Raw genomic sequence first — 24,371 nt, 5'->3', positions numbered from 1 at the left:
GCATTGTTTGTATGTCATTGATATAGAAGCTGTCTGAATGGTTTCAATGTCCTTTAACATAAGATTAATGGAATGAAGGGTCTAATAAGGACTGTTAATGCAGAGGGGGTTTGTGTAAGTTTTCAGAGACAGGAAATGAACTCATCCCTGACATCTCTTGCTGAACAGTATCGAGGTGGCCCTCTTGCTGCTGTTTCTTTGCGTCCTCCGTGGTCTTCCTCAGCCGGTAAGGTCTGCTGCTGTTGCTCTACCTGCTCCAGATACAGGCCTCTCTGAATGGTGGCATGGTGCCAGGCACAACACATCACTATGAAGTAGATGTTTTGTGGGGTATTTGTAGCGAGCACCTGACTCGCCAAAACCCCTTGCTTCAGCTTCCACATGTTATGCTCATTGCTGGATCTTGGCTTTGATTGCTCAGGTGTGGAAGGGTTGAAGAGGGGTGTCATGAGCCATGGGTGTAGGGGGTGTCCTGTATTTCCCTCCTAGTACAGCAACTTAAGTGTCAGCCAAGTTATGTGCTCAAGCCTCTGGCATGGGACTTGAACCGACAAACTCTGATTCAGAAGTGAGAGTGCTGCAAAAGCTGAATGTATTGCAGTATGAAACATACTTACAGTTTTCCAAGTGTGTCCCATCTGCTGTAGAGGTTTTGGAGTCTTCCACGTATTTTTAATGCTGCTTTATAGCAAAGCCCAATTACTTGGCAAAGCATCGTAGATAATTTTGGGCGCCAGTGCTTACTAGATCTGATTTTACAATTGGGTAATAATTAAACTGGACATTTTATAAACAGCTTTTATTGAGCATCATAAAAATGGTGTCCATGAACCGTGTTATAAATAACTATGGGTGGTTGCTTAGCTTAACTGTGCATTTTGTCAATCATTTTTGTTTTTGAGCTTTGGCAACGACTCAAGTAAATGCCTATTCTTCCTGACTCCAAATTTACTTGGGTGTCTTGGGATTTGCTTCCTCTACACCCTCAGAATTTCTCCTATATTTTTACTTCAAAACCAGAGCTTAGAAAAAACCCGAGATGTTAAATTGTCAACATTAAAGAAGAACTTTAAGGATGCTGACACATACTGTAGATTGTACACAGCTACTCATTTGAAGGTTATGGATTGAGAAGAGCTTATAGTCAGCACACATTCTACCTTATATAAGTGCAAAAGGTTTACCATATAAAGAACTTATAGTAGGCAATTTTTACCTGCATTCTGTGCCCATGGGAGCATTAAATCCAATGTGGGTAATTAATGTAAATTGAGGAGATATTGTTAACTAGTTAATTTGCTCCTCAATTTTCTGCCCTTAGCTTTAGAATGGTTTCCAGAGTAACTCAACAAAGCCATTACAACCACTCCAAGGCCTATAAATTTGACTATGCAGCAATCACCTTTCAGACACAGACCAGCCTACTAAGCCCATGGCGAGCATAAAGCGTACAGGCATTTATGGCCAAAAATTGCACAGCCTGTCATATTGGGAAAAGAGAAAAAAATGTCCAAGTGCTTAGTCATGGAGCAAATGCAATAAGAGGCGTACCAGCTGTTGCAGGCCTCCATTGCAGGATTGATTTACCCTTTGTCAGCCAGCCTTGGCACTAAATAAATGCAGATCATGTGTTCACCTATAGCCAAAAAGTTAAGCTTTTGATATTTACTTATCCGAATATGGAACTGAGAGCAACAGGTTATACATCTGCTCTCCTCTCGGCTGCCACCAATTCCTCTTCCCCTTCCTTTCATCCTATCTCCAGAGTTTCCACCTCTAATCCCCATTCCCAGCTTCTGACTCTGATTCCAGCCCTCACTTACCTAAACATCACTGTGACTCTAGCCCGCCAAAATCTTTGATTACTCTTGGCCAGCTGACTGTTCACTCCATTAATGAGGTCTGAGACCCAACACCCAACCAAATCTCAGTTACTTTCCCATTATGCATTTTCTTCCACTTGCTCTTCATGACAAGTGGAAAGGAAAAGCATTAGACCCACACTTAAGCTTGGATTTCTTGATCAGTGTAACTTAACAATTGATGATATCACATGTAAATAAATGGGTTATCACTTGCATTAAAATAATACCAATCAGAGAATCCAGACTTTAAAATCCTAGGCCACTAGACAGAGTACTCCTTCACCAGTGGAGCGAACACAAAACTTCATGGCAGAATGCCAGTCTTGCCAATGACTAATGGAAATGAATGGTCTAACGGCTCAGCCAGAACAGCCTCGGTGCAGAAACAGACTAATTTCTGATGACATGGCATAGAGCAAACCAGCGTACAAAGTATTTCATTTAGGGTCTCATTTTCAGCAGAAAGACAAGTCTTTCATCACATCTCATATCAGAAATGAAAGAAAGCGCTGAACCAATATGTCACCCATCACAGTCTATGCTCAGACAACTTACTGGACCTTAAAATAAACAAAACCAGAATATAATTCATAACTCACTTTATTTTTCAAAATTACATTTTATATTTTTTATGTATTCTGATGATAAACAATATGACATATTCTTAAGGCTTTGCCTCTTGTCACAATGTATGGCCAACACTGCAGATCAGTACCTCACTAGTACAACATGATTGTTCCTAAGAATCACAGTAACATCACTCTGATAAAGCATTACAATTAGTTATGAATTATTGTTTAATGGTATTCCTTCCCCAGCTCTATTCCTTGAGGTGGCTCAGAGGGCAGGAAGATGTCAGTTTATCCTCTTGGAGGCCTATGTTTCTTGAAATATTGATGTTAATACATGTATGTAAATATATCTCTGTGCTCAACACTGAGGCATGGCTGTTCTTTCTCTGCCCATCATTCCACACAATTACAACTGATGGATATAATTTAAATAACATTTTCCTATATTTATTTTTGCATTTAAAACAATTATTTTTTTAAGCTAGTATATCACTCACTCATTATGTGTGAAGAGTCAGTGTTTTATAGTAATAGTTTTGACCTCTGTGAAAAACTCAAATGAGTCTTTGCCCCCTTCCCTGCCAATTCCAGAGGCTTTCATGCCACCAAATGGCAAATTCAAGTCACGAATAAGCCAGCAATTGGTCCATACCATGCCAGTATGAAGCTTCTTGGCAACCCGATATATGCGGCCTATATCTTTTGACCACACAGTAGCAGCCAAGCCAAATTTCACATTATTTGCTCGCTGAATAACTTCTTCTTCAGTTTCAAAGGGAACTACACAGGTCACTGGACCAAAGATCTCCTCTTGCATACAGCGTGAGCTGTCCTTTATTTCCGTGATTACTGTGGGCAATAAAAAATAGCCCATTTTGTTTTTATCAGGAACTTCCAAGGAATCAATCCCTTCACCACAGAGGACTTTGGCTCCTTCATTCTTGGCTAGATTGACATAGCTCTTTACCTGTTCAGGAAAACAGTGAATTCATTGTTATTGCCAAAAGGACCCATTTCATTATTGATATAAAATTCATCCAGCAATACCTACTGTTAAACTTGCAAGTAAATGGTGCCTTTGCCACAGTAGAATGTTCTGCAGGTGTATAAGGGCAAGAATAGACACTGGGTAGCAATAGTTTTGGTGGAAGGGACAAAAGGCATGGTCATGAAAGGTGGGGAGAGGTAGCTAGGCTTAGGTAGTTTAGGGAGAGAGATCCAATGTCTATGACCCAAATGATGAATGCCCCGTCACTGAATATAGAGTGAAGGGAGAGAGGGAAGAGTGCAAAGGAAGCCAGAGCTGGGATAGAGGAGGAGAGCCAGAGAAGGTGGCAAAGGTGTGGGGTTGTCACAAACATGTAATTATATTATAGTGTTTTGTAACAAACTGTAATCTCCTTATTAAAAAATGGACACAAAGGAACTTTAAAAAACATAGCTCCCAAAAGTCACATGGCTTCTCTTGTGGATTCAACTATGATCAGCAAGATGGCGGAACCAGACTGTGCTTATCTCAAGAACACGCCTGTGAATAAGGTTCCATGAAAAATGTGAGCCGTCTGGGCTCTTCACCTGCACACCAACCTTAAGGTTGGACGGGCAGCCCTGACAACTACTTCAATTAGGTGATTAATGGCCTTAATAGGCCTTCGACAGTCCGATGGGCGCGCAGCCGACTCCGGTGCACACCCGCCGAACTGAAGATTGGAATGACGCGCGGTGATGTCGGGACACGTGCCCGATGTCACCAAGCATCATTTTACGCGTCGGTGTGCGAGGCCCACCCCTGCACGCCGACCAGAAGATTCTGCCCACAATGTTTGTTTGCACAACATTAAGTGGTTTCAAGAGTTTGTGGTTTTGCTATTGCTACTTTAAAGGGTCTGGATGATCAACACTTTTGTTGGTTTGCAGTGAAATGACTGTTTTCAATATAGTAGAAAGTTATGAATGAATTACTTTTTTAAAAGTTTTTTTTACACACCCTACTATCACCTTAAGGTTAATTGGTTCTATACAGTGTAGAGTGAGTCAATGGGCATGGAAATGCCATAGCTTGGCATAGGCTGTTTGAGGGTCTATGGAAGGGTGGGTGGAAGGGCAGAGCTTGGCATAGGGAACATGAGGGGCTATAGGGGGTGGGACTTGAAGTGCTATGGATGGGGCATGGGAATGTTTGGAGGGTATGAGGGTTGGAAGGTCTTTGTGTTTTTATTTTAACAGGGACAAAGTTCCACTGCACTTAGGTGGGCCTTTAAAACAGCTCACCTCCACATCCGGCAGCCCTGTGGCTTCTTCCAAACATTTTTACAGGTCGGCTGGCCTACCGAGCCTGCACCTTCCCCCCGGCAATGACGATCCCACCTTTGAGGGCACTTTCGCCTGGGAATTTTCCCAACTCCCGCTACCCACCTCGAGGATGAAAACCCAGGCCAGTGTGACGGCTTCCTATTTGGCCATGGTTTTATAGATGTGCCTGGTCTTACCCTTGCTCATCTTCCACACATATTTCCAGCAGGAGTCACTGCATTGTGTTTGGCTGCAGGTACCATGGCTGAAACTTTCTCTTCCCTAGCTCATGGGGAATGGGGTCAATTGCAGCTTGCTTCCTGCTACATAGGGTTAGATCAGTTGACTCAGAACAAAACAGGGATCAAACTGGGGCCTTTTTGTTGTGTATGGCAATGAGTTATTGAGCCCTGGGTCCAGTAACTCTGCAGCCTTCTACCATCTTGGTGAAAGGCTGCCCAGCCTCATTCACCCAAATAAGGAACCTTTATTTCTGCCCTTTATAAGTGGCCCAATAAGTATGTCACTTCAGAGGTCTAGGCCGCCACCTTGTCCTGAAGACCCCCACCCCAGTGGAATCCAGTTGCTTCCTTCGGGGTAAAATATATCCTTTCTAAGGTGTGAACTGTACACGGTACTCCATATGTAATCTGACCAGGGTTGTGTATAGCTGTCGAAAAGAAATGCTCCACTTTATCTTCTAGCCCTCCAGGAATAAAGGTTAACATTCCATTAGCCTTTTTGATTCCTTTGTACCTGATCACTACATTTTGGTGATCTTTGCACATCCTTCATCCTCCACTATTTCTTGTTTTCCACCCTATCCTTTCTCGGTTCAAAATTGAAGACCTCACATGTACCTGTGTTGAAATTCATCCGCCACAATTCCCCATTCACTTAATCCATTAATCTTTCATTGTTAGTTTATGCTCCTGTCTAAAATAGATACTGTGCCACTTATTTTTGTGTCAACAGCAAACTTGGACATTTGACCCTCTATTACAATATCTTAAAAACGTCAATAAATATCGTGAATGCTTTGTTTGTTTGATATCTTCTCACACATATTCATCCCACTTTGGGGAATACTGGGGGAAGTGTTGGAAGGATTAACCTGTGGAACCACATCGTGAACACTCTTTCCATGGCCAACAAGTGCTGGAGTGGGACTTGAACTCAGAGCTTCTGGCTCGGAAGCAGGGGCGCTATCTACTGAGCTTCAAGACCTCTGTTGGTTCACGTGATTTCTATTTCTTATTTTACTTATAAACTGTGGAAAACCAAGAAGCAATGCATGTGGTTAATTTGGTCAATGTAAGAACCTTGCCGAATGTAGAAGTTCTGCTGGAATGTGCAAAGGTGAATAGAAAGGATAAGGTAAGAGCAACTGCTGATCTTTGCCTGGTCAAGCTTGAAAAGGAATGTTTGGCAAGTAGGACCAGGAATAAACAGGACCATGCCGCAAATCCTGCCGAAGCAGAAATAAGTAACCAATATTAGTTAAAAATGTAACCTTTGAGATTCTTGAGAAAGGCAATAATGGCAGGAGCTATCTCCATCTAGAATTTTAGGTATGTACAAGCTTACTAGGAGCTCATGGATAGACAGAAAATAATTACAAAAAAGGCCATGTTTAATAATTAGTTTGTAGTTTAGCCACATTTAATGATTAGGTGACCAAGATATTTTAATCAATTAATCTAATATCATTCTGTGTAATTATGGTCAATGTAGGCCATTATTACGCCATAAGAGCCTTTGACTGCAGAGATAATCTTATCTGGCAGGTGAAAATACACCACATGATCCTAGGCTGTTACAAACCTATACTTTTATTTCAATGTGTAGCCTTAAAGGGAAGTAGTTACTGCCTTTCAAAATGTATAACAAATGTATGTACCCTGTTGTTCTATGGATTTAGGAGCTGAATTCTGCATTTAGTTTTTGTAGCTATGTAGTTCTTTTGACTTATACTTATGAACATGTATTAATTGAATGTATCATGCTGTATTTTATAAGTGTATCTTGCTACCTCAGCTTTAACACACTAATTGTCCATAAATATATATATATATATATATATATATATATGAGGACAGATTTTGAGTATGGAGTGACTTTTCTAAACTCTGAATCAGGTTAAGATTGTATACCATATGATACCTTTTTAATTAGCTTTGTTCTAAGCACTTATATTCACTATGAGAACATACACTTGCAACATGCTGATAAGCACCTGTCTTAATGGAAAATCTACAGGATACCTATACACCAATTAGGCATTTGTGTTAATCATTAGTACACTGACACCACATGCTCCCCTATCTCAAATAAGCAGATACCAAAAATGCCTTGAGGTGCCCCATTATCTCAGAAGAAAGTCAGAAAATTTAATGAAATAACTGGGGGGGGTGGGGGGGGGGAAACTATAATGAGAGAGATGATCCCACAGATAACTGGCATCTTAGGGAACCAGTCAGTAGATAACAGGAGTGACATCAGGGGATGACCATCACCCTTAAGAAACCAATCAGAGACTGATAAGTGCTACCTAAACCAATGAGAGCTCAGGAATACCACTGATCATGCACATGGGCTGCATCTAAAAAAGCATAAAGAAAGAGCTCTTGGAGCCTCTTGGCACAGTGTTCAAAGAAGATAGATTACAGTCAACAGAACACAGCAAGAGACAGCACCACAGTCAATCAGAGGATCATGAGCTACTGTTCCAGGGTGAACTGTCTGTATATCATCGCCTTCGTTAAGTATCAGGTTTCTGTACTTATTGTGATTAACTTCAGAAATTCTGTGAAGCTTATGACAATATACTCAGGCCCAGTGTGGTTTGTAGCTAGTCTGAAATATGGGTCCCCTTTAATAGCAGCTCTACCAACTCAGTCTGACAATTGTAATTAACCTGAAATCTTACAGCTCCAATGGATGGTTGAAGTCCCAGCACTGATCTTTTGGGACAATACCAGACAATTCCTTCCAATTCAAGCCCATATCCATTATCCTGACACTTTGTCTTTTCATGCCTAACCAACCTCATTCTTCTACTTCTTCTCCAGGTAGCATCCTCCCCAATCATTCGAGGGTTGCTAAAACACAGCTTATGCCATGACTTTACTACAGGGCAGGGCAGGGAGGCAGGCTCAAAGTCTATCTCAGCTGGAACGGAAATCAAACCCTGCACTGTTGGAGTTATTCTGAACCAATTGCTAGCCATCTAGCCAACTGAGCTAACCAGACACCTCCACCATCCCCCACCAACCAATCAACCTGCTAACCAAGTCATTGATTTGCCTTTGAGTCCATGAATTTTAACTAAATGTATTTTTTATATTCACTCATAGGATGTGGGCATCACTGACTAAGTCAACACTTATTGTCCATCCCTAATTGCCCTTGAGAAGGTGGTGATGAGCTGCCTTTTTGAACCGCTACAGTCCATGAGATGTAGGAATACCCAGTGCCGTTAGGTAGTTCCAGAATTTTGACCCAGCGACAGTGAAGGAACACCGATATATTTCCAAGTCACGATGGTGAGCGACTTGGAGGGGAACCTCCAGGTGGTGGTGTTCTCATAGGACCATAAGACATAGGAGCAGAAATTAGGCCATTCGGCCCATCGAGTCTGCTCCGCCATTCAATCATGGCTGATAAGTTTATTAAACCCATTCTCCCGCCTTCTCCCCGTAACCTTTGATCCCCTTACCAATCAAGAACCTATCTATCTCGGTCTTATATACACTTAATGACCTGGCCTCCACAGCCTTCTGTGGCAATGAATTCCACAGATTCACCACTCTCTGGCTAAAGAAGTTTCTCCTCATCTCTGTTCTAAAAGGTCTTCCCTTTACTCTGAGGATGTGCCCTCAGGTCCTAGTCTCTCCTACTAATGGAAACATCTTCCCCACGTCCACTCTATCCAGGCCTTTCAGTATTCTGTAAGTTTCAATCAGATCCCCCCTCATCCTTATAAACTCCACATTTCGAAAATAGTCTATGCCTCTATTCTTCCTATTCAAGTGCATGACCTCACACTTCCCCACGTTGTATTCCATCTGCCACTTCTTTGCCCATTCTCCTAACCTGTCCAAATCCTTCTGCAGCCTCCCCGCCTCCTCAATACTACCTGTCCCTCCACCTATCTTTGTATCATCTGCAAACTTAGCCAGGATGCCCTCAGTTCCTTCATTTAGATCATTAATGTATAAAGTGAAAAGTTGTGGTCCCAACACTGACCCCTGCGGAACTCCACTAGTCACCGGCCGCCATCCTGAAAATCCCATGTGTCTGCTGCCCTTGTCCTTCTAGATGGTAGTAGTCATGGGTTTGGAAGATGCTGCCTAAGGAGCCTAGGTGAATTCCTGCAGTGCATCTTGTAGATGGTACATACTGCTGCTACTGTGCATCGGTAGTAGAGGGAGTGAATGTTTGTGGATGTGGTGCCAAACAAGCGGGCTGCTTTGCCCTGGATGGTGTCAAGCTTCTTGGGTGTTGTTGGAACTGCACTCATCCAGGCAAGTGGGGAGTATTCCATCACACTCCTGACTTGTGCCTTGTAGATGGTGGACAGGCTTTGGAGAGTCAGGAGGTGAGTCACTCTCTGCAGAATCCCTAGCCTCTGACCTGTTCTTGTAGCCACAGTATTTAAATAGCTAGTTCAGTTCAATTTCTGGTCAATGGTAACCCTAGAATGTTAATAATGGGGTATTCAGCGATGGTAATGCCATGTCAAGGGCGATGGTTGGAGATGGTCATTGCCTGGCACTAGTGTGGCATGAATGTTACCTGCCACTTATCAGCCCTAGCCTAGATATTGTCCAGGTATTGCTACATATGGGCACAGACTGTTTCAGTGTCTGACGCACGAATGGTGCTGAACATTGTGTAATCATCAGCAAACATCCCCATTTCTGACCTTATGATGGAAGGAAGGTCATTGGTGAAGCAGCCTGGAAGAGTACCCTGAGGAATTCCTGCAACAGTGTCTTGAGACTGAGATGATCGACCGCCAACAACCACAACCATCTTCCTTAGGTATGACTCCAACCAGTGGAGAGTTCTCCCTGATTCCTATTGACTCTAGTTTTGCTAGGGCTCTTTGATGCCACACTCGGTCAAATGCTGCCTTGAAGATAAGGGCAGTCACTCTCACCTCATCTCTTGAGTTCAGCTCTTTTGTCCATGTTTGGACCAAAGCTGTAATAAGGTCAGGAGCTGAGTGGCCCTGAGGGAACCCAAACTGAGTGTCAGTGAGCAGGTTATTGCTATGTAAGTACCGCTTGATAGCATTGTCGATTACACCTTCCATCACTTTGCTGATGATCGAGAATAGACTGATGGGGCGATAATTGGCCGGGTTGGATTTGTCCTACTTTTTGTGGACAGGACGTACCTGGGCAATTTTCCACATTGCCGGGTAGATGCCAGCATTGTAGCTGTAGTGGAACAGCCTAGATAGGGACGTGGCTAGTTCTTGAGTATAAGTCTTCAGTACTATTGTGAGAATGTTGTGAGGGCCCATAGCCTTTGCAATATCCAGTGCCTTCAGCCATTTCTTGATATCATGTGGAGTGAATTGAATTAGCTGAAGACTGGCATCTGTGATGCTGGGGTCCTCAGGAGGGTGAATGTATGTAGGAAGCGGGACCCCCACCTCCATTGATGTAGTACCCTTATTCCAGCTTGACAGTGGTTCCACTCTACACAAACCAACATGCAAATTCCTAACAAAGCTCAGGATCCAGGTTCTGGGCCATTTCCATGGACTTCTGCTGCAAGTCCAGCAGTTGGATAGGAAGTGCACCAGAAAACCCATAAAAATTCAAGAGGCGCTTCTTTTAAAAAAAGAAACCAACTTAAATACAAAGCATATTAAACTTGTGCTTGCTGAACAGCAAATTTTATTTTTATTAATTCATCAATGATGAAAAATAGGAAATTAAATTCTTCAAGGATTCTTTTTTTTAAATTATGTTTCTATTTAATTAAAGCCCCAGCATACAAACCTTTTCTAGATGCTCTTTGCTAATTAGAGCACCCATATTGACAGTTGGATCAGAAGGAATGCCAACCTTCCATTTTCTGGCACTCTCCACAAACCTCTCCAAGAACTGATTGTAAATGTTCTTCTGCACAAAAATTCGACTTGTACACAGGCAGACTTCACCCTGTCAAAAGAGAAAATAAGTCTTCAGCTACACTCTACTCTAGGTAATAAATGGAATGTGGGGCGGGAAGACAGAGAATGATCAATTTATATCATCTAGCACATAAAACACAGCTTTAGTTTAAACATGTTAATTTCAGGAGAAGGAGATAAAAGTCAGGCGCAAACTAAACACTCGTATTGTTATGGAACATTTCATAAAGTGCAATAGAATCTCAGGTGGATAGGCACTGTATAGTCAGAAATAATCAGTCGTGAAGTTATATTGTTTACATTGGCAATGCTAGGACTTAGAAATAATTAATACAGAGATTAAAGGTCTAAACATCTTAAGGGGGAAGAAATGTTCAGGGGGGCGACATTGCACAAGGTGCTCTGCAATTTAAACATGCAGAGAAATTACAATCATAAATTATTTCTTTACAGTTTAAAAATATCTTGAATATCCTACCCCAAAGGAGACCTCCTATTTTGGGTCTACTTGTCTCCAGGCTGGTGGCATCACTGATAGAGAGCAATTGTCTCTACCCTCTAGGGGATATACACTGGTTTCCAGGCCGGTACAATCTAGTGTCGCCTGACCAGAGAAACAAATAAGCTGGTCCAAACAAACTGGTGCAAAGAAGTGTTGTAATGACTTGACAAAGCAGACAGATTTCAATAAGAAACAGATAAACTTCATTACTGAGAGCTTTTCAGATGCTACATGCTCGATCAGGACTCTCGTCAGGAAGCTCCGCTCCCCCAGATTACCCGTGCTTAGGGCTCATTGGCCGGAGCCTCCAAGAACATCACGTGACCCGATAGACAACAAGAGAGGCTATAACTTCAGTTACTACATTTCCTCCCCCTTTAGTTTATTACAGTTTCTATTTACAGAGAACATTTGAATATCCAACAACATATACATATATACAACTTCAGGTGATCAAAGATTAAGTCCCTGAGGTGCTCTCCTTATTCAGTTAGAGCGGCGTAGCTCTACCACTTGAGGCTCCTCCACAGGATTGACATAATCAGGAACTGCAGCACCAGATACATCATTAGAAAATGGCAGTTCTGGGTTTGGCAACTCTACAGAGACATTGGGCATGTCTCTTCTAGGTCGATCTGTCACCTCAGGGATTGATGGTTCGACGTTAATCACAGGCGGATTAGTTGGTTGTTGGAATGTCTATCTATCACGATTCTGTCTTCCACTTCCACCTGGAAGGATAAGGGACCAGGCTCTGAGACAATGGTTCCAGGAACCCAACAAGGTACACTTCTGAAATTCCGCATATATACTTTGTCGCCTACACTGAATGTGTGAGCTTTGTTGTGAATATCGTGACTCAATTTTTGATTACTCTGATGCCACTCTCCCTTCCTCTCTAAGTTTGGAAACACCAGACTTAACCTTGTACGTGAGCGGTGTTTTATTAATAATTCAGACGGTGTTGAACCTATAGCCGAATGAGGCGTTGTAGGATAACTGAGAAGAAAGTGAGAAAGTCGAGTTTCTAGAGTACCTTCTAATAACCTCTTCATTCCAGATTTGAAGATTTGCACAGCTCTCTCAGCTAAACCATTTGATTAAGGATGGCATGGAGCTGTTTTAATATGTCTGATCCATTTAAATTTATGAATCTCTAAAACCCTGTACTGGTAAAGACTGTACTGTTATCCAAAATGACAATTTCCAGCAGGCCATGTATGCTAAAACAGTGACACAGCTTCTCGATAATTGTACTTGATGTTGGTGATTTGACTTTGTCTGCATCCATCCATTTAGAGTGTGCATCTACGATCAACACAAACATAGTACCTAAGAATTGTCCTACAGAGTCAAAAAAACCCAGGGTCGACCAAGCCACTCCCACAGATGCAGTGGAGCTGAAACAGGCAACTTCTGTTGTTGCTGACAATGGAGACAGTGCTTGACAATGCTTTCAATGCCACTGTCAATGCCTGGCCACCAGACATAGCTTTGCACAAGTACTTTCATCTTCGATATGCCTGGATGTGCACAGTGAAGCTCTGTCAAGAGTGGTTCTCTTCATTGCGAAGGGACGACAACTCTTGATCCCCACAACAAAATTTCATCATGACAACTTAACTCTGTTTCTCGGGCATGGAATGGTCTCATCTTTTCAGATACAAGTGAATTTGACCACCCTTGAAAAGCAAGGTCTCTGACTTTCGACAAAATTGGATCTCTGTTCATGCAATTTCTAATTTGATTAGCATACACAGGTGAAGAATCCAAGAAATTCAGGATTAGCACAATTTCCTGTACTTCTTCTGAAGCATGTACAATGCTATCTGGTACCAGGAGACGACTGAGTGTGTCCATATTTGCAATATGCAAGCCAGGACGGTACATAAAGATATACTCATATGCAGATAATATCAAAGCCCAATGTTGTAACCTTGCTGATGCTATTGGCGGAATGGCCTTATCCTCACTGAATTGATGGTTTATGGTCCGACACAATGGTGCAATGTCATCCGTGCAGATACTGGTGGAATTTCTTCTCTCTGAATATCACCAATAAACCTTCCATTTCTAGCTGGCAATAACCCTTCACGGCTGCAGAGAGGGTTCTGGAGATCTAGTCAATGGGCCTTTCTGATCCATTTTCCATTCTATGTGATAACACAGCTCCTACACCATAAGGAGACGCATCACATGTTAATACCAATTCTTTTGATGGGTTATAGTGTACCAATAAACACAACGAATGCAACAGTTTCTTTACTTTCACAAAGGCTTCTTGCTGTTGCGAATTCTACAACCAACGGTGTTTCTTTTTTTAACTACAAGTGTAATGGTGCCAACACAGTTGAGAAGTTAGGCAAGAAGCGACTATAATAGTTAATCATATCCAGGAAGGATTTGAATTGTTACATTGGACGGTGAGAGTGCATCTTTTATTGTCCGAATTTTCTCTTCTACTGGATGCAAACCCATGGCGTCCACCCCATGACCCAGGTAAGTGACTTCTGGTGCTTGAAATGTGCATTTTTCCTTCTTTAACTGTACGCTGGCTTCCTTGAACCTTCTTTGCGCCTGCTCCAGGTTGGCCAAGTATTCAGTCTCGGTTGACCCTGTGTTCAGAACATCATCTAAGTATACTACCACTCGGGGAAGTCCTTACAAAAGACTCTCCATTGTTCTTTGGAAGATTGTGCATGCAGACGATACTCCAAAGAGTAGGCGAGTGTACTGATAAAGACCCTTGTGTGTGTTAATAATCACGAATTCTCTAGACGTGCTATCCAGTTCTATTTGTTGGTAAGTATGGCTCATATCCAGTTTTGTATAGGATTTGCCTCCAGCTAGCTTTGCATATAAGTCGTCTATCCTTGGAATGGGGTACTTATCTAGTTTGGCTGCCTTGTTTACGGTCAATTTTGAGTCCCCACAAATGCGTATGGTTTGGTCAGGCTTAACCATTGGAACTATGGGTGCTGCCCATTCTGAGAATTGGACAGGTTGCATGATGCCCAGCTTTTCTAACCAGCACAATTCTGCATCCACCTTCTCCTTCAACGCATAGGGCACAGGTCCAGCCTTAAAGAAACATGGCGTCGCCTGAGGATCCACATACATTTTTGCTTGCAAGCTTTTTAATTTCCCTAATTCATCCCAAAATACACTGTCGTATTTCCTTAGCAGTTCAGGAACTCCTCCTGTTTTTAGGAGAAATATTTCAGACCAGCCAAGTTTGATTTTCTGCAACCAGTCTCGGCCCAGAAGACTAAGTCCTTTTCCTGTCACTGTTATCATTGGAAGCTGAGCTGTCTGTTGCCTATACTGTGGCAATGCCCTATTACTGAATAGATTCTCCAGTGTATGTCTTTCATTTAGCGGTTGTCCACTCCAGATTCAGTGGCTGGGTACCTTCATTTAGGGATTTAAATGTGTGCTCTCCCACCACTGTGGTTGAGGCTCCTGTATTTACCTCCAATATTAGTGGCTTCCTAATAACTTGGGTTGTAATAGTAATAGGCTCACTTTTTACAGCGGTGACGTTATACAGGTAATAGATGTTGGCATCGGCAGATTCAGGTTATGCTGTATTTTTCAATTCAAACATGTTGGTTTGCTGCTTTACGGGCTGTTTCGACTTCACCCTGCATGGCCTTACTATGTGACCTTTCTTATGGCTGTAATGGCATTCTGCCTCCTTAAAACCGCAAGTGTCTGGTCCGTGGTCCCCCCCACATCTATAACAAATTAACCTTGGAATCGCTGCTGAAGTGTTCCTACTTGGCCTTTTCGTGTTTCTAACAGTGGACATTGCCTCTCGCTTCGATGCTGTGTCTCTGGTTTTCGCACCGTGCTGGGTGGTAGGTTCCCAACCCACATGAAGAACAGCGCCATGTTTGTATGTGTTGTAAAGCCTGTGAGTCTCTCGCAGCTCTTTCCATGACGAGGGAGATTTCCAGGGTGCGCTTCAAGATGTAGACCTCGGCGAGTAAACAGTGTTGAATGCTGTCATTGTTGAACTCCACAAACTAATCGGTCCTGCAGCATATCATTGTGTGTGTCCCCGAAGTCGCAGTGTTCTGTTAACTGCTTCAGCTTCGCTACATAGGTTGTGATGGGCTCTCCCAGGGCCCTAACTCTGGACTTAAACTTAAACCACTGCATTAATATGCATTAAACCACTGCATTAATATGCATTAAACCACTGCATTAAAACGCTGCATTATTATGGACGGTTTCAGCTGGAAATGTGTTTTCATGAGGTCCACTGATTCATTAAAGGATTTAGAAATGGGCACGTTTGGGGACATCAGGCTGCGGATGAGATTGTGTGTCTTGCTACCACATACACTCAAGAGGACGGCTTTCTGCTTTTCCTCTGTGGTAATTTTGTTTGCTTCGAAGTAAAAACAAGGTGCTCAACATACTGGCTCCAGTCTTCCATAGTTGCATCATAAGGATCAATACTGCCAAATAGTAACATGACTGGTGAGTAGTCTTTTGTTTTTTTAAAGATTTGATGTAGTCATGTTAACAAGGTCAGGTGCAGCATTGGAGCTATTTTACTCTCATCGCCAAATGGAATGACTTGACAGATTGTACAGGTTTCAACAAGAAAGAAATCAACTTTATTACAGAGAGCTTTTCAGATGCTACATGCTCGATCAGGACTCTCATCAGAAAGCCCCACCCCCCCCAGATTACTCACGCTTAGAGCTCATTGGTCGGAGTATCCAAGAACATCACATGACCCCTGATAAGTAGCAGGAAAGGCTATACCTTCAGCTACTACAAGTATCCTCTTTGAAATGAATGCCGATAGTGTCCAACTTACATCTGCCTCTTCAACCCACTCCCACCAGATACCAGTAACCACTCATTCCCTACCCACTACGTGCAAATAGTTGTGTGGGTGAGGGGGGAGGGGGCAGAGGGCAGGGTGGGGGCAGGCGTGTAGGGCCTGGGCCTGGTGTCTGCTCCACTTAACACCATTTCCCAAAGCTAGCAAGATGGCAGTAGAACCCGAGGGCAGAATCGTCCCAGATTTGCACTAAGTGTGGTAACGGGCGGGAAAAGGAACGTTTTACCAGCCGGCTGCAATGGCAGCTTTTCCCGCCATATCATCCCAATCCCGCCTCATGCATTCCATTTCGATGGTGGGCGGGCTCTCATTAACCTGCCACGCCGTCACCTCGCCACTTCCTCACGCCAAGTGCCATATTTAAAGTGCAGACCCGCACATGCCTCTCAGTGATTCCAGCCCAGGACTGCTGAAAGAAGACATGGTCCCAAAAGGCAAGAAGACTGCAGCCCCTTGATTCAATGACGCATTTTGGACACCATGCAGGCCCGCCATGATGTCCTCTACCCCCACTCTGGCCGCAGGAGGTCAATCTCAGCACTCCGGCTTGGTAGGTGATGGCAGTGGTGATCAGTGCCAATGCTGGATAGAACAGGTTGGCCATCCAGTGCAGAAAGAGGATGAATGATCTCATCCGTGCCACCAGGGTAAGGCAACCATCTTATCATTCTAAACTCTCACACTCAAGCCCATCACACATTCACTGGCATCTCACTCACTGCCAGCTCAAGGGACATCACCACTCACTCTCTCACACACACCCTCACATCTCCATCTGGCCTCATCTCCTCTGAAGACTGCCTCCTCAGCCCTCACCATTTTGAGGCCACTTGCACAGATCAACTTGTGCCTCCATACACACCCTGGGTTACCCTCCTTCCCCAGTACAGCTCTCGCCTGCAGCCTCTTCCCTTGCCTGAGGCCACTTCTCTCCCTTCCCCAAGCAAGACCTAGCCCTGCAGCTGTTGAAAAGCCAACCCCACCTTATGGTTGGTCTGGTAAGTAGAGACCTGCCCATTTTCCCCCTAAGAGGGATGTGGTTCTGCAAAACCAGGCACTGCTGACTGCGAGTGCTGCCCAATAAAAGGTAGGCAAACAAACCTCGAAGCCCTGGGTGAAGGGCAGACCACCAGGTGCACGTTGCTTTTGTACATTGCGAAACACCTCGATGTGCTCGGATGATCCAGCGTGGGGAGGGGATGATTCCTGCAAGTTGGGCCTATAATGATATGCAGATGTATTACGATAAAATTCCTGACGTCCGGCGGCGGGAAACACAGCCCGCCATTGACGGGCAGAGTGGACAATCGCAAACTGGTTTCACGACATCGTGAAACCGATTTTTGGCCTTCTCGCCATATTGTCTGCTCACGCCGCCAAACATGCCCGCCGTCAACAGGCATGGAAAATTCCACCATGATAATAGCCCTCGGGTAGCAGCTCCCCTCCCCTCCCATAAAGAGCAGGAGGGTCATGCATTGATGCCCTCAAATTTCAATCCTGCCTATTTTCCTCTGCCAAAGCCTTATGGTGAAGCCAATTTACCATCTTCTGGGCTCTAAAGAACCTGTTAAAAGCCCGACATGTCCTTCTGGGATAGCAGTGGGTCCTGTGCAACACCACTAGTACTTTGCAGCTAGTAACTTGCCAGTTTCCTCTTTAGCAATGGAAATTCCACCAGGAGTTTACTCACTCACTTACTTTTCCAGAACCACTTTATCCAATTCAGGGCCGCGGGGAGTCGGAGCCTATACCTATAGGCAATGGGCTATAGGAGGGGTATACCCAGGAAAGGCTGCCAATCCATCACAGGGCACATACTCAAACGCACACACCAGGAGTTTATTGTGCATTGGAAGTAATTCCCAATCCATGAAACTGGGTCAGGGTCAGCGTAGCATCATAGGGGTGGGCAGAAGTCCCTGCTGAAACTCTCACCTGAAGAAGTGAATCCAGCCCGGGCAGTTCTCCCAGTTCATAATATTACAGCTGGAAGGAGACCCAGAGTTAGGAAATCTGACGTTTTAAACTAATCAGGAACATTTTCATGATTTTTACTTACTTGGACATTGCGGGAGTATCATGAATAATGCATTCGCATTGTTTTTTATATATGATTGATACCTTAAGAGTTTCAATCCTAAGTCATGTGCAGCACTGATGCATGTTTTAAAAGCTTCAAAATAGTAGCAATATGTTTTTATTTTTTGTTTAAAGCTATAATTTCTGCAAAAACACGATAAAGCCACTGTGTCCACATCTCAAGTGAAAAGGTTCCTTTATCCTTGTGTTCAAACACCTCCATGGCCTCCCCACCCTATCTCTGTAGCCTCCTCCAGCCCTAAGACTCTCCAAGACATCTGCTCTTATCTACTTCTGGCTTTTTGAGCATTTCTGATTTTAATCACTCCACCATTGCTGACTGTGCCTTGAGCTATCAACACCCTAAGCTCTGGAATTCCCTCCTTAAACCTCTCCACAACTCCACCTTTAGTTGCTCCTTAAAACCTACCACTTAGAGCAAACTTTTGGTCATCTGTCATGATATCTTCTAGTGCGTCAAAAATTGTTTGATGTCACTCCTATGAAGCGGCTTGAAGCGGTTTGGGGAGTTTTTACTATGTTAAAGACACTTTATAAGCCGAAGTTGTTATCCATTCATTCTGACTAAAGGGCTGGTGTGTAAAGTACTTGACAGATTGTGTACTACAATTGTTGCTTTCCCCAGTTTCCTCTTGAATTGCATGAGAACATAACATAAGAACATAAGGACTAGGAGCAGGAGTAGGCAATTCAGCCCCTCGAGCCTGCCCCGCCATTCAATACGATCATGGTTGATCTCATTTTGGCCTCAACTCCAATTTCCCGCCCTCTCCCCATAACCTTTCAACCTGTTACTAATTAAAAATCTCTCTATCTCCTCCTTAAATTTATTCAGCGTCCCGGCATCCACTGCACTCTGAGGTAGTGAATTCCACAGATTCACGACCCTTTGAGAAAAGTAATTCCTCCTCATCTCTGATTTAAATCTACCACCCCTTAGCCTAGAACTATGGCCTCTCGTTCTAGAATGCCCCACAAGGGGAAACATCCGCTCCACGTCTACTTTGTCTATCCCCTTTAGCATCTTATATACCTCAATTAGAGCTCCTCTCATCCTTCTAAACTCCAGTGAGTATAGGCCTAAACTGCCCAATCTCTCCTCATAAGACAAGCCCCGTATCTCTGGAATCAATCTAGTGAACCTCCTCTGAACCGTCTCCAGTGCAACTACATCCTTTCTCAAGTAAGGGGATCAAAACTGTACACAGTACTCCAGGTGCGGTCTCACCAATGCCTTGTACAGTTGCAACAACACTTCCCTATTTTTATACTCTATTCCTTTAGCGATAAATGCCAAAATTCCATTTGCCTTCCTTATTACCTGCTGTACCTGCATACTAGCTTTCAGCGATTCATGCACAAGGACACCCAGATCCCTCTGCAATGAAACATTCTGAAGTTTCTCTCCATTTAAATAAGTCACCTTTTTATTCTTCTGACCAAAATGGATAACCTCACACTTACCAACGTTAAACTCCATCTGCCAAATTTTGGCCCATTCACCTAACCTGTCCATCTCCATTTGTAAATTTCTTATTTCTTCATTGCAACTTACCACCTATTTTGATGTCATCTGCAAATTTAACTATAGTACCCTCTATCTCTGAGTCCAAGTCGTTAATATAGATTGTAAATAGTTGGGGCTCAAGGACCGGACCCTGTGGCATCCCACTAGTTACAGCTTGCCATCCAGAAAAAGACCCATTTATCCCGACTCTCTGCTTTCTGTTGGTTAGCCAATCCTCTATCCAAGCTAGTATATTACCCCTAACTCCATGTGATCTTATCTTGTATATTAATCTTTTGTGCGGCACCTTATCAAAGGCCTTCTGGAAATCCATATATACATCTACAGGGTCCCCATTATCCACTTGGCTTGTCACATCTTCAAAGAACACTAGCAAATTAGTCAAACATGATTTACTCTTCATAAAACCATGCTGACTCTGATGTATTGCATTTTGACTTTCCAAATGCCCCACTACTACTTCCTTAATAATGGATTCCAATCACAGACATTAAACTAACTGGTCTATAGTTTCCTACTTTCTGCCTCCCACCCTTTTTGGAATAAGGGCGTTATATTAGCATTTTTCCAATCCACTGGAACCTTTCAAGAATCCAGGGAATTTTGGAATATTATAGCCAATGCATCCACTATCTCCGCTGCCACTTCCTTTAAGACCCTGGGATGTAGGCCATCAGGCCCTGGGGACTTGTCACCCCTTAATCTCGATAGTTTGCTCAGTACTTTTTCTCTCTCAGCACTTTGTCCCTCTGATTTTCTCCCAGCATCTCCTGAAGGCAGCTACTCACACTGGAGCATGGATGATGCCGTCAGTGATTGTTGGCATTACTCGTGACCCTTCAGCACTTAATCCCCTTTCTAAAAGTCAACTTTATTTTATTCATTTATTGCCCATCCCTAATTGCCCTTGAGAAGGTGGTGGTGAGCTGCCTTCTTGAACCTCTGCAGTTCATGTGGTGTAGGTACATCCACAGTGCTGTTAGGGAGGGAGATCCAGGATTTTGACCCAGCGACAGTGAAGGAATGGTGATATATTTCCAAGTCAGGATGGTGAGTGACTTGGAGGAGAAATTGCAAACTTACAAACTGAATCTACTAGTTTTGATTAGGAAATTCAGTAGGAAGAGCGTTAGACGTAAAACAAGGGTTTCTGAATATCTTTTAAAAACACAAACATTACAAAAACTGAGTGCTGGCTCAGGACTAGCCTTGCGAAGATCATCCTTGCCCTAAAACCCTTGTTTTATCATCATTTAAATAAGATCGTATTTGCTACTTAAATTCCTGGGAGTGTAAGACTATGAGTTGTGTGGTTTTCTAACTTCCTAGAGAGCGTAGGAAGCACCCTCACACAAGTTGCATTCCCAGCTCTTATCTATTGTAACAGTAGTTTGATGGTCTGTAATCTGTTTGTATGAATTTCCTCCAATGTTATCAAGTTTTTTTCAGACTTGCTGTTTTTCCTGACCTTGATGCAGATTGTGTACTGTCATCAGAAGCAGTAGCATCCAGGAGGCACCAAACCATATCGGTCCATGCTGCCGGGGTTTGTTTTTTCTTATCACCATTGCACCAAGGTATCACCCTCCCAAATTGGTTTATCTTTGTATTGTATGTACTGGATAGGATAAGGTAGTGGTACTGCAGTACCAACCCAGAGTTGTAAATTTAGTTTCCACTATGACAGCTTATGAAAGTGAATTTACTAAATATGCATGTTACCACCAGGAAAACTTTTATTGTTGTAAAAATATAGTTGGTTCATTAATGTCCTTCAGGGAAAGCAAATCCTGACACCTTTACCTGATCATGCCTACAAGTGCCACATTCTGTAGTTTACCTTTTAATGCTTCCTGAATTAGTCTAGCAGGCCACTCAGTTGTCAGGGTAACTAGAAAGGGGTGAGTAAGTAATGAATCTAGCCTTGCCCGCATCCTCAGAAGAAATAAAATAAAATTAAAAGTTATAAATGGAAAGTAAAGATAAATTTCCCTCAATAGAGGCCAATCACAAAATGGTCTACTCATTCAGAGCAAGAGCTTTTTCACAAGTGCTTGACCTTTAAACACTGCCGTTGTATACAGGATGAATCAGTATCCGCATTTCAACAAATTCCCTACCTGGTTAGTAAAGCTGGATCTCACAGTGGTTGGAACGCATTCATCAAGATTTGCATCATCAAAGATAATGGCTGGGTTCTTCCCTCCTAGTTCCAGAGAGAGCTTCTTACAGAATGGTGCGCTCCTCTCTCGGATTCGCTGAGCAGTCAATGTGCTCCCAGTGAAGGATATTAGTGGCACATCAGGGTGAGAGACAATTGCCTCCCCAGCCCTTGGACCGGTCCCAAACACTATGTTCACAACACCAGGTGGAACGCCTAGGAAAAAGGGAAAGAAATCTTTTCTAATAGCAATCAAATATAGAATAAAATGTTTTATTTTGGAACAGTTCAGTGATACGATGTCTGATATTTGTATGAGGGAAACAATATCCAAGTCCTGGTGACAGACATTTTCATGAAAGCAATGTTATTAAGATAAGCTTTACAAAAGAAGTAACAATTCCCAACATCATCATGTTCGCTATGACTCAATAAGCCTTTGACAAACACAGAGGGCTGAAAATCAGTGATTCTGGCCACAACAATAAGTAAAATCTACCTTATGCAAGAAATGAGCAATCACCCGAACATTAGCATGAAACACAAAAGTTGTCCTTCTATCAGTTAGCATCCCTCTACCTGCTTCATCCAAGAGCTTGCACATCATCCAAGCAGTGACTGACGTCATTTCACTGGGTTTGGCAACCACAGTGTTGCCTGTGGCAATGGCTGGAGCTATCTTCCAGGTCAAGAGATACAGTGGTAAATTCCAGGGACTGATGAGGCCAGCTAAAGAGACAGAGTAAGGAATTAGCTTTAGTCGCTCTGCATTATGTGAAATTGTAGCTGTGAAGAAAAAGATAATAAAAGTCTCTCCCAAAGCTACAGCATGGACATTAAACTCACAATTTTTTACACTACTGCAATCCTTTTTCTCCTTTCCTAAGTTCCCCAAGCCTCATGCCATTTGATAGCTCACAGCCTGGTTGCTAGGTTTCTTCTCCTCTGTATCCAGTTGCTAGGGGAGGTACAGGTGCAACCTGGGAAAACTGTCCTCATGATGTTCATTCCTGCTCTGTGAGAGAACACTTCATTTCCATTCAGTACCTTCCCTAATGGCTTTCTGGAGCTTTGAAAGGAAATATATGCTGCCTACTGCTTCACACAGCAGCCTAGAACATCAACGTGCTACATCACTAGGCCATCTGTGCAACACCTTTACGCATTTATGATTCTCTTAATTAAACTCTTGACACATTTGATGTTGTTAATCATACCAAGAGCTCAACAATTTTATATCTCGTAGACCTTTGAGGACATCCATTGTGTTAATCAATAACATGTTAATGAGGGCAGCATGTGGAAATTGTCCACCCGCTCCTCATTGCTGGTTTACCTCAAGGATCTGTGCCAGCTCCCTCACTATTCAATACCTATATTAACAACCTACCTGAAACAATTTCATGTTAGTTCACTTACACTGATGGCATCGCCACTCCCCACCGTTGTCCCAGACCCCAGCAGAAGGTAAAGCTAAGTTATTGTCAGGGTATGTTCAGTACTGGCAGCTCTGCCCAACACCTCCTAAACCTTGGTTACAGCCTTTCACCCAAATAACAAAGATGCCAAGGAACCATGTAATATCACATTTTGTGACCAATGGTTCCAAGTTGAGACCCCTCCAAAATATTTAGGTGTAACCTTCGGCAGACACTTGGCTTTGAAAGTATATCTGGAAAAGACTTGCGAAATGAAAAAGCAAGGATCAGCTTTAATCAAATACATATAGAAACCAGAGGATGGCGATGCATTCGTATTAATCAACGGTTCAATGAATGTGACATATCTATCCATCCCTCCCTAAAATCTGGACACTGCTGCTCCATGCTCTTTTAGTTTATCAGTGATGAGATGGGAAGACAGTTTTTCTTCTTAGTCTCTTATTCCTTTACATCTCATTTCTCTCCAACCCTTTGTCAATATCTAACAGAGGGAGATAAAATGGGACAGCAGGAGTATTTGTAATGGATGTGGATGAGCCACTAGTGAAAATAAATATTCAAAAGGAAACTCATGCTCGACTAATTTAGCTGAATGTTTTGAGGAAACTATTGAGTGAATAAACAAATTTGTTTTCCCAGCTTAATTTTCTCCTCATACTCCATGTCTAAAGATGTACTCATTCTGTGTTAACCACCGCTTGTCCCTCACTGAAATGCCGTCCTTCATTTTTGACCCTGGACAGTGAACACTGGCAGGCTGTTCATCGCAGCTGAGTCTGCGTTTAATTCCACAGTTTTGATAAAACCATTCCCTTTAGACCCATACACTACAAAACAGATTCCGTTTTAATTTAACTCCTGACTGTAGTGCAAAAGCAGAGGTGGGGCTGTTTT

General features: G+C 43.0%; 1 protein-coding gene across 1 annotated transcript in view; it reads right to left on the bottom strand.

Annotated features, from left to right (window-relative positions):
• Positions 1–2,449: 2,449 nt before the first annotated feature.
• Positions 2,450–24,371, bottom strand: part of aldh8a1 (aldehyde dehydrogenase 8 family, member A1) — a 66,970-nt gene continuing 45,048 nt past the window's right edge. Inside the window, exons 4-7 of the mRNA XM_078542381.1 lie at positions 22,615–22,764; positions 21,995–22,251; positions 10,747–10,908; positions 2,450–3,404 (exon numbers count right to left, since the gene is read on the bottom strand). Of these exons, the coding sequence (XP_078398507.1) occupies positions 2,952–3,404; positions 10,747–10,908; positions 21,995–22,251; positions 22,615–22,764 (1,022 nt within the window). The 3' untranslated portion in view covers positions 2,450–2,951. The remainder of the gene's footprint in view (positions 3,405–10,746; positions 10,909–21,994; positions 22,252–22,614; positions 22,765–24,371) is intronic.

Source organism: Cetorhinus maximus, chromosome 5 (assembly GCF_964194155.1).
Source record: "Cetorhinus maximus chromosome 5, sCetMax3.hap1.1, whole genome shotgun sequence".
In the NCBI taxonomy this organism is placed as follows: Eukaryota; Metazoa; Chordata; class Chondrichthyes; order Lamniformes; family Cetorhinidae; genus Cetorhinus; species Cetorhinus maximus.
Note: the sequence above shows the minus strand (reverse complement) of the source record. Positions and strands in the feature narration are given on the sequence as shown.